The sequence below is a fragment of the Papaver somniferum genome, chromosome 8 (assembly GCF_003573695.1).
Source record: "Papaver somniferum cultivar HN1 chromosome 8, ASM357369v1, whole genome shotgun sequence".
In the NCBI taxonomy this organism is placed as follows: Eukaryota; Viridiplantae; Streptophyta; class Magnoliopsida; order Ranunculales; family Papaveraceae; genus Papaver; species Papaver somniferum.
Window position 1 is genome coordinate 94,302,342 of NC_039365.1, and position 11,050 is coordinate 94,313,391.

At 35.1% G+C, this 11,050-nt stretch overlaps 1 protein-coding gene and 1 long non-coding RNA gene across 5 annotated transcripts; one reads left to right on the forward strand and one right to left on the reverse strand.

Moving 5' to 3' along the window:
• The first annotated feature begins 4,126 nt into the window (after window positions 1-4,126).
• LOC113304679 lies at window positions 4,127-6,823 on the forward strand. Of its 4 annotated transcripts, none has more exons than XR_003338309.1 (5): window positions 4,127-4,993; window positions 5,119-5,201; window positions 5,298-5,509; window positions 5,600-6,205; window positions 6,331-6,823. It is a non-coding gene; the product is annotated as an uncharacterized LOC113304679 (long non-coding RNA). The 4 variants fall into 4 exon arrangements; XR_003338307.1 differs by having other exon boundaries at window positions 4,131-5,201; window positions 5,600-5,717; window positions 6,041-6,205; XR_003338308.1 differs by having other exon boundaries at window positions 4,131-5,201; window positions 5,600-5,717; window positions 6,044-6,205.
• Window positions 6,824-7,283: 460 nt separating this feature from the next.
• LOC113305791 lies at window positions 7,284-7,928 on the reverse strand. The gene has a single exon (XM_026554792.1). It carries the CDS (start codon window positions 7,926-7,928, stop codon window positions 7,284-7,286), a length of 645 nt encoding a protein of 214 aa, XP_026410577.1.
• Window positions 7,929-11,050: the final 3,122 nt, after the last annotated feature.

Consider the following 11,050-nt stretch of genomic DNA (forward strand, 5'->3'; position numbering starts at 1 on the left):
TTGTGCTTGTTAAGTAAATGCACCCATTTTTCAGCTTCAAGTAAAACGAAGCTCTCTCCCGCTTCCTCTTCCTCATGGAATGATTTTTGCTTCCTATGTAGGTATCTGCAATATCCATACATCACAAGCCCAATACCCACTATATTAACATCTCTGTCGTAAAAATCATCATACTGGACAATAATGCTAGGAGCCTCTTTAGTGACTTGAGGCCGTGAATAAGATGCTTATTCTCAACATGAGATAGATATCTTGAGAAAGACTCCATAAACATAGAAATTATAAAAAGGTATGGAGACATGGAATCCCCTTGTTTGAGACCCCTAGTTGGTCCAGAAGATTTATATGGAGAACTATTAAGCATAATAGAGATGTTGGTAGTACTAACGCATCGGTGGATAAGATCACAACAATGGTTAGAAAAACTGAAAGAGTGAGGACATCATTTAAAAAAGGCCATTCAATTTTTTCAAAGACCTTAGACGTATCAAATTTAAGGCCCGTGACTTCCATCTTATTTTTTCCCCTTTACCTTTTCATGGTATGCACCAACTCATTATCAATAATAATAATTTCTCGTGTATGCCAGTACCTAAAACCCCAACAACTCTTTTTCTCTCTCCTTGCTCTGGTGATTTCCATGACTTCTGAGTAATCTTCTCTCTATAGTAAATTCTTAGCCTGATGGGATGATTGAGAGGAAGGGGAGGATGTTTCTGATAGTTTTCAGTCAGTAACTAAAGCCCAGTGGTTTTAGGCCATGATTTTTTGTCTTTCTTAATAGATGTGGTTGGATCCTTGCCATTTTTTCCTTTCTTTTCTCTTATGTTGTTTGATTTTCTTATCGATTCTGTTCAGTCATAGTTTTGGTGTCCCGTTTGAGTTTTGTCACTAAATTAACAAAGAGGAATATTGTTAAAGCATCTCTCGTTTGAACCTACCAAGCGTTGGTATGTAAAGCTTGGTTTTAATATTTTAATTCCAAAACCTGTGGCTGCTTGATTAAATTACTAGAGTCAACTTCCTTAGGTTCGACTAGGAAGTCTAGAAATATTGAGACAAACTCATGTTATCCTGAGGAACCTGAAGACATATCGACATTAACGAACACATCATCCTTTTATTCGAGACTAGTAATACAAACTTGACTTGTTTCCATTTCAATCTACGTTTCTTTCAAGTCGTTTATATTAAAAACATAACATATGAGGTTACATATATATAACTCTAGTAGTGATGACTTGATCATCATAGTATGATCAAAGTGTCAAGGAAAAAAAATACAAGTTGTGATTACGACTTTGTACTATAAGAATACGAAGCATAACATTTTATCCTTTCAAATTTGTATATGCGTCGTAACACTATCTTTGTAATTCGTTACTAGATTATGTGTTGAACTCTGGGTTGATTCCATGCCTAGAAAACTATGTTTAACTGCATGAGTTTAGTAAGTAGACTTGCGAACTTGTTTCGTAGTTGAAAGGAATCCCATGGATGTTTTGCTGGACCTATCCCTACTTAGGGATCTTTATGATGACCAATCCCTACTTGGAGATTATACAGGACCGATCCCTAGCAAATTGTATTTCCGGTTTTTGTATATACTTTCGGTTTTACATAGACTTCGGCATGTGAGTTTACATTTAGGAAAGTTCACAATTTCGATATTATGTGTATTTGAGCACGTATTAAAATCGTATATATTTATTGTTCACATATATTCCTTGATATTGAAGGTGAGATCCCAAACCGAATTATTCGAGAATATTTTATTTGATTTTCGAATTCATATGTTTTTACTTTCCTAGTAAGTAAAGAATATGTTTAGAATATATATTAGTAAAGTATACTTGTGTGTAGCTAATATTTAGTTTTCATCCATAAGAGATTTCGGAATATTATTTGGAATTAAACAAAAACGAAAATTGGTATTCATTGCATATCTTTTGATATTTTCAGATTAGGAAATTCCTTTGTGTCCAATATACCTTGGTACATAAATAGTAAAGTTTGTTCTTCTAACAAACTTATTCCAGATCACACGCACTTCATTTGTAGTCAGTATGGCAAGACGACTAGCAGTATTATTTGTAATACTCACCTGGAGAGGATAATAACCTAATTAGGCCAAATCTCTTACGTCCGCTTCAACTAAAGATTTCTTTGGGATCAAGAAGCGTCTAGAAGTACAGTTGGTGGGAAACTCGAATCATATAGTTATTTTGGTTTTCGATTATTGATTTGATTTACTAACGGTTGTTGAACCTTGATTACACTTAGTTTACATTGTGATTCTTCTCTTTTTGTAAAAGGTCACTCGAACTAGATCAAGGATCGTCTCAGTTCAGATCTGTTTTTAGATCCGAAGATAGGCTTGTGATCATCCATTGTGAACAAACTCCATTTTGTGCGTGATTGATCACCGAGAATCAAGTTATTTGTGCAGGTACATTGAAGACCGAAAATTTGAAGACAATAAGATTTTCTTACTGGTATTTTGATCTTTGTGATTATACTTTGTGCACACTTGATTGACTAGGATCCAAGAAGTTATTTTATCTTAGATAGACTTGTGCAACTTGTTGTGTAGATCGACGATCAATCATTTGGTGGTTCTCTTTAGAATCCGAATCTGATAGGTTGTAAATTAAGATTTGATTATCTCAATAATCTTGATCCTGGTTGATCTAAACCAATATAAATGTGTTTATATTATTTAAATAGAAGGGCCTTTGTATAACTCAACATATATCTCGGATTTAGTTCTTGAGATTGATAGAGCGGTTACCGGATAAGGATTAATCCTGTACCGTTTCGGAATACGATTCAAATGAGTTGAATGCTAGAAGTCTTTACAGCGGCTGAAGCAACTTAAGATAGTGGACTGTATCTTAGGATTCACGTGCATTGACCAGATTGGTAGTAGACGCAGGGATACTGAAGAAACTAGGTAACTCGGAGTTAGTTTACTTGGTCTCAACTATACGAAGTTGGCAGTAGTCTTTATATAGTGTCTTAATTATGAGAGTATTCAAAACTAGACCAAGTCCCGGGGTTTTTCTGCATTTGCGGTTTCCTCGTTAACAAAATTTTGTTATATGGTTTTCTTTACTTCCCGTATTATGATTATTGTTTAAGTTATAATAAATTAATTGCACTGTACGTTAATCAAATACTTGGTTTAATCCTATAGTTGGTTCAGTTTGAACTTGCACTATATACCAAGTGTACATCTTGTGGTTGCTATCTTCTTGACAGTATCTGTTTATAGTAGATCATGCAAGGTGTGTCTTATATAGGTTGATACGAAAAGATTGTGGTGTACTATTGGTATCCTCGTCATTTCAGGAGGGCCTTTTCTCAGACCTCCATATTAGATGATTCTACTAGTGTTGTAATTTAGACTCACCCTGAGTCTTAGTCCTTATTCAATGAAATGTGATTCACAATAAAAGAAGGGTTAATTTTTTGTTTTAAAGTGATTTCATACTATTTACATAAGGAAACTGATCTTGTAATTAGCAATGCATAAGGAAACTGATCTTCTCATAAGGGGTTGAGGTATTACTGACTTTAGGAATTAAAGATAAGAAAGTACGGTTCATCTCTTTTAAAAGATGTTTCGATTAAAATAAACTACTGATAGTTTTCCAAACATTTACTATGAGAAGATCAATATTTTCTTTGTGAACCCCCAGAGGAAAAACATTGAGTTATGGAGAAATCCATGCTGTCATTTGGTTTGTTGTATCTCTAATCGAGAACTTTGTTGTTTAGTCCACTAAATCCGACCCGGGTTAATGGCTAGTCCAGCGGGAGAAATTATTTACTCGCTAGTCTAAAAAAGGTTTGCAATTATTTACTATGTAAAACCCTCTTTTATGCTCTCCATTAGCTTTACTACATACCAATATGTGTTATATTATGTATTAATACTACATATTAATATGTTATGTATTGATACTGTTATGTATTGATATTACATATTAATATGTATTATGTTATATATTGATACTACATATTAATATGTATTGATAGTACATATTTATAATACAAAACAACGTAGATTTTTGAGAGTTCAATGGCTGGATAACATTTTGGAGACAAATGAAAGACAAATAACGATCCAGATTCAACGGCAAACAAGTATTTTTACTCACCTCTCTCCCGGTCTAGGTCGTGGTTGCACTTATTAACTGAATCCCTAGAGTCATTTTCATTTTTCAATGCCAAAGTCGTTTTTGATTCGTATTAAATTTTTTCTCCACCTTTCTAAATTGATTATTCCTAATTTCCTTTTCTCAATTCAGTAATGGCCCTGAATCTCAAACCCATATGTAGATTTCTCTCAAACCCCATGAAATGATTAATCCTCTCATCTGTCTGTCATTGATTTATTTGGGCGTTTGATTAAAACGCTCATCTTTCCCTTTAATGGATTCCCAATATATAATGTCTCAGCTGAATGGAAAACCATTTCGGTTCCACCACTCGCATAATTAAGTAGGTGTTCTCTTCTTCCTCTCTTCAGCATTTGCTCCCTACCGGATACTGCATGTGATCACTTACGGTTCTTTTTCGTCTATATGTGATTGGTTAATATATTTGGTTTATCTTCTTCCCTCGCCATTTTCCTTAGCTCTAAAGGTAAGTTACATTGTACTACTGCAGTGGGTTTGAGACCCAATATCTAAAAATATCCAAAAATTTGTACAATAAAATTGTATTTGTTATATTCGACAAAATGTGCCAAACAAATTCAGTTTCACTGAGTTTGAAGACCTTGAATCAAAGATTCACAACAAATGTATATTACAGGTCAGTTTTTTTACATATATGTTTCTTACAGTGTTATTCACCACAACTATTTGTTCACCTTATTAACTTTGTGAATTTAGATTCGGCTAGCTTTGTAAAAACCATCATGAATATCGAGGCCCGGTGGTGGTCAGCCTTGCCGAATGCAGGAATTCATAATTGAGAACCTCATGTATACATTATTTGTCCTTAATATCTTTGTGCTCGATCTGATTCTCTAATGCACATACACAAAATGTTATTTCCTGTGTTATGGTCCACTTTGAAGATTAACCTTTGGGTTCTGCTGCTAATCAGATCTAATGACCCAGTAGATGCTGAATCCAACCCAGGGCCAGTATTGATAGCCGCATGCTCCACTTTTGTGAAGAATTATCAAGGTATCCCATTATCTATCGAACTGTTAATATGGTTGCTCATCCAGTGTTGAGTTCCAAGCAAATGATTTGGACTAACACATATTGTCATTACTGCAGGGGATTGCACCGTATCTGCCACATATACCACCAAGTACGCTGACATCTACATTCCAGAACAGTACCATGTTCAACACATTAGGACGCATAAAAGGTTTTGTAGAAAAATGGTATGTCATGTACTGCCCATATTGCCGCACATAATTCCCAGAACTTGGCATTATAAACTCATGGTGTTTCACATGTCAAGAATCGTTCCAACCCACGCCAAGGTAGTTGAATAATCCATCATTAATAATACTACTGTGATTTTCAATTATGAAGCATTGTCGAAAAAGACCATGACAAAAATATAATAACAGGATGAAACTTATAATGGAAGTGGAAGACTCAACTGGAACTGCTACGTTTGTGGCCATGGGGAAGGCAGCAGAGGATTTACTCCAATGTAGTGTCTCTACACTGATGGAGGTTAACAGGGTTTGTACTACTACTAGCATGTTTCTAATGACACCCCCATCCACATTATTATAAAGTCTTTGCAATATTTAATATTTTAAAATTCGATCTATTGTATAGCCGTGTTCTTACATTCTTAATCGGGATCAGGTTGCAAGTTTTGTTGTCCATTCAAAATGCAAAGAGGAAACATTTTGTATTTTCTGTTCATGGAAATGATCTCAACTCATATTAGAACAAATCGCTGCTATAGTTTTTGGTGCTATAGGTTCATGTTCTGTATTATTTGCTTTTCTTTTAGAAAAAATATGATAGTTAAGAGTTGTATTTGTGTCTAATGATAGTAGCCAAATAGTCATGGAAGTGAAGAATATGGATACAAGAGAAGCAATAGTAAAGGAAACAGCTTCCTACTGAAATTCAGGTATTGGAGTTGGATCTTAGTACAATTGCAAGTGAGATCTACGCATAAGTCAATTTGTTTGGATCTTTTGCTGAAACATATTTATGTGAGTATCTCAAATTTGATAAGTTTATTTTCATTATTCTTCCGCAGTTTCTATTTTCTTATAGGGCTACTTTTGCAAGAGTAAATTAATTGTTATAGATAGCCTAACAAGTGGGGAAATTGCAGTTACTGCATTATCTTACAAGGTCCCTACAAACAAAATGGAGCGTACATTTGCAACCAATCATCTAAGTATGTCAATATCTAAGTTGAGTCCCATATGATCTGAAATATTATTGTGGCAAAGAGTAGCTTTACTGAATGGAACGAAAAACTTGGATCAAAGATAGCATGTGTTACTGTCAATGATAGCATATGTTACTGGAACGCGTGGATTTCATGTACGTAATCTTGGCAGTGAAGAATAGGATAGCTGGTACAGTTGTAAAAGAAGCAATTGTAAACAAAAAACTTCTGCTAAAAGTAAGGGATTGGAGTTGGATCTTAGCTCCATGGCACCATTGCACTGATAAGAAAGTTCGTCACATAATTTAAGTCTTCTCATCTTTTAAACATCCTTATGTGAGTATCTAAAATTTGAGAAGTTTATTTCATTGTTCTGTATTTCCACTTTATAGTGGAGCTATTCTTGGGATAAGTTGGTTACCTATTTTACCTATCTTAATAAGTGATGCTATTGTTTTTTCCTATTTATCACAGTAATAAAGAAAAAATAACTCTCTACAAATAAAATGAAAACCTCGATTACTCTTTATCTAAGACTCTAAAAATTGTGGATAAAGAACAAAACTGTGGTTGCAATAAAGCCTTGGATGACAAAAATTCGCCGCACATAGAATAGATACGAGTTTAGTTAGTTCTAACTCGTATTGCACCAAGTCTTTTTTTTTGTGAATAAGGCATTTCATTAGAAAGACGTATAAAATGAGTAGAGCCATCTAATATCGATCCACATGAGGATAAGTTGATATTAGATTTATCTACTACTAGTTGGTGAGCAATACAAGTTGGAGGATTGTTGCCCCACACAATAGGAAAGTTTAGGGGTCTGACGAACTTAGCTAAAAAGTTATTAAATAATTTTGAGCTAGTCTTTTTGCTTCATTTAAGTATGTTTTTCAATGCCAAGAGATGTCAGAATTCTTTCCTTTCATGTAGTTGAAGAGGCTCTCACAATCTCCTTCTATGCTGAAATTTTCTAATCCAGTCTCTTGTGCCCAATTTTCTGCCCGATACACTCCTATAGCTTCTGCTTCTTGTGGGTCTTGTGATGTGGACTGTCCAGCTTTTCCTCCTCCTGTGTCACCTGCATTATCTCTTAAGATTATAACATAACTTGAAGGTAAATTATTAGAAATCCGGGCAGCATCAAAATTTATTTTAATTTTATTTCCTAAAGGTGCCTGCCAGGTCTTTACAGAATTATTCTTGCAATGGTTAATTTTTGTACTCTGAGGACTTCCCTTTTTGGACCAGAAGGAAATGTGTCCCTGAATTGCTTGAGATAGGGATCTAGCTGAAGTTGATTTGTTTTCAAAAGCTCTGTTGCATCTCTCCTTCCAAATAAACCACATCTTTGTTAGCATAAGTTCTAAAGATATTTCACTTCTAGGTTTCCTGATCCAGTTCTGGTATAGATATAAGAAGGTACTTGAAGTGTCTATGTTAAGAGAAATTGGATTTAGAGCTAGGTTCCAAACTTCTGTGGCACAAGGACAGTGAAAAAGAAGATGTTCAGTAGTCTCATTTGCATTTCCACACATTGTACATTGTAACTCTACATTCCTTACCTTCCCATACAGTTTAACATTAGTAGATAAAGCATTTTGCAAACATTTCCATAAGAATAATTTAATTCTTTGAGATATATATAAGTTCCATATAGCTTTCCAAAAGGATTCTGGTAGGTCTAGGCTAACTATTTCAGTGTTGGTTTCATTCAACTTATCATATAAAAATTTTACTGTGTAATCTCCTGATTTTGTCAAAGTCCATCTTAGTTAGTCTTTTCTAAGGGGGTATGCGTAGAGTCTTTGAAGAGAGGAATAGTTCTAATTTTGTTAGCTATATCTTCAGGTAGGATGGAGTTAATGATATCCATATACCAAGTATTAAGAATTTGGTCAATCAGTTCAGATACTAAGTTGATATGTGTATATTGAAATGAGCAGATGTTCTCTAGTATATCTGGTAATCCTGGGATCCATTTATCCTTCCAAATATTGATATCTTGACCATTACCCACTTCCCAAAAACTATACTTATATATAAGTTCTGGACCTTTACTAATGTAGTTCCATGTCCAAGATCCATTGGTCTTAGCTTTGGCTCTAAGAGCAGAGGATTTCCTAAAATATTTAGATCCCATTGTTTTTACCCAAAGAGCATCAGGTTCTTGTATTAGTCTCCATGCTATTTTAGCATGCATTTCTAGATTAAACTTCCTAGCATCCTTGAAACCTGAACCTCCTTTTTGTATTGGTTTACAAAGACTTGGCCAGGTTTTGGGGTAAAAACCTTTTTTCCTTTCTTCGTTGCCCCACCAAAACCTTTTTTTTTTTATTTGAAATGGTGTGATTCCAAAAGTGATTGTAGTTGAAGTGGTAAAACGGATTCGTATCAGACTTGTGAAGAAAACAATTTTTATAGATTTAAATTAAACAGGCAACTAAATAAAATAATTCAAATTTTTGGAGAAAAATACCAAGACTAGGATTCCACCATTGACCAAATAAATAGTAAACTCTAAATAATATTCATGCAATTTTATCTTTAAAAATAATTCTAATATTTGCCTCAAATATATTCTTGAAGTAATAGTTGTAATCAAAGAGTATAAAACATCAAAAGTATTTAAAACCCAGCATGCTTCATCAAATTAATTCACAACTATTCAATAAGAACTAATATTTCAATTCAATCCCATGCAAATAATCAAATAATAATATTGCAAATAAATAGTAAAATTAGAATTATACCAATTAATGTGGAACAATGGCTTCCTCCGTCGCCTTGGCTAATGGGTTTAGCTCCTCATCCCAAAAACATAATCATAAGATGTATCCATGGCTTAATAATGTGTTTTTATTGATGAAAATGGTGTAAAAAGAAGTTTGCAACGCTGTATAAATGTTACAGCGTCACTGTTACAAAGTTGAAAAGGCTGAAAATAAACGATACAAGCCTCTGCTGTTGTAAAACAACGACAGTTGGGTGTTGAAATTAAGACTGCTAAAGAACGACGGACTCTGCGTGTCTGTTCTTCGTGTTCTTCAGGTTCTTCAATGGCAGCAGCAGCAGCAGCACCAATTCTCTGTAACTTCTTTGTTTCGGCTCTCCTGGACTCCAAACTTTTTCCTAAACTTTTCTAACCCTTTCTATGACGTAAACCCACTCTTATATAGCCCTCAAATCCCTCCAAAAATCTCTACTGAATCCGACTTTTTCTTTTCTTTTTCTTCTCTGTGTTGTTGAGAGAATATCTCTCTCTGATCTCCCTGTACGCGTTTATGAGCTATTCTATTGCCCCAAAACTCTCCCAAGACTTGAACAGGACCAAGTAGAGTTTTCTTTAGCGTAAAACTCTCCCAGAATCTCCTCAAGAAATCTTTGAAACGTAAACAGAACCATACGTGTCCTATTTGGACTCTGATTTCTTGCCCCGGCTATTCCAGCCCAATGTGATCGATCAAAACACATGTACCAGCTCTGTTTAGTCCATTCACATCCAGCCCAACTGATTTTGGGGGTTGAATCTCTTTAGAAACCGTCCATTAATCGAATCCAACTCTGCCAGTAAACATGCATGAAGTTTCCCGCCAAAACATTAATTTGAAAACGTGAAAGAAATGTGATCTCCCCCTATCCAGTTCTGGTGTCCCTTTAGCAGCTGCCTGGAAATGGGTCACCCCTTAGTAATTAGGTTACCCCTTATCCAAAATCAAGGGTCCGTATAGCAAGTGTCCTTTGGGGCATTTTCCGCACTTTTTTCGGGGTATTTCTGGGATACTTCCGGTACACTTCTGAGACGCTTCCGGTACGTTATCAACGGTGGTCCAAATGCCACATTTTTAGCCAAATTCGCCGCAAGAGATTATTTTCCAAAAACACCTACAAATACATAAAATAACCAAATAAGTACAATATCGAGTACTAACAATATATACAAATGAGCTATATTATACACATAAATGCGTCTATCAGATACCCCCAAACTTATTATTTGCTAGTCCTCGAGCAAATCTAATCTAAAATAAAATGACTACACTTAGCACGTGCAGTACGCCGTTAAACCACTAGGTGGCCCTAGTGGCGGAGTGTTATCTCCGGGGGGTTTACCAGAGGTGTACCCACAAAACCTTAATACTCCAGAGCTTAGCTATCTACGCAGAACCTTGGAAGGCACTAAAGAATCTCCTTGGTTGGCATACTTATTGACTACAGGAAGAAGTACCCTGATGCGAAATTCCAATTGTTGTACACGAGTTTGCACTCAAGCATACTAAAATTCATATAAAGTGACAAAGCTCTACTCAGATAGTTGCACTATGGACATCATATTCGGAGTCAAAACTAATCACATGGATAGATCAAGAAGATGGATATAGAAAAACATATATGGTTTTGATGTTTACTAAGTGAACGGCGTTTCCCATATCTGTCTGAAGGCCTCCGCCAAAATGAACCTATCCTAATGGATTGAGATACTAGTCTGACTAATATCAACACACTGGCATATACAAGGGTACCAGTGGTCGATAACCTAACTCTAGGTCAACACAACTGGCATATACAAGGGTACCAGTGGTCGACTTTATTGAATTTATTCCTTTTGGTCAAATGGTCTGGTCTCAATTTATTTCTTTCTTTTTTTTTTCTTTTTGGT

What these genes read in the sequence shown, in the direction of transcription:
- LOC113305791 (XM_026554792.1), bottom strand. Translation starts at nt 7,928, where the DNA reads ATGTGTGGAAATGCAAATGAGACTACTGAACATCTTCTTTTTCACTGT.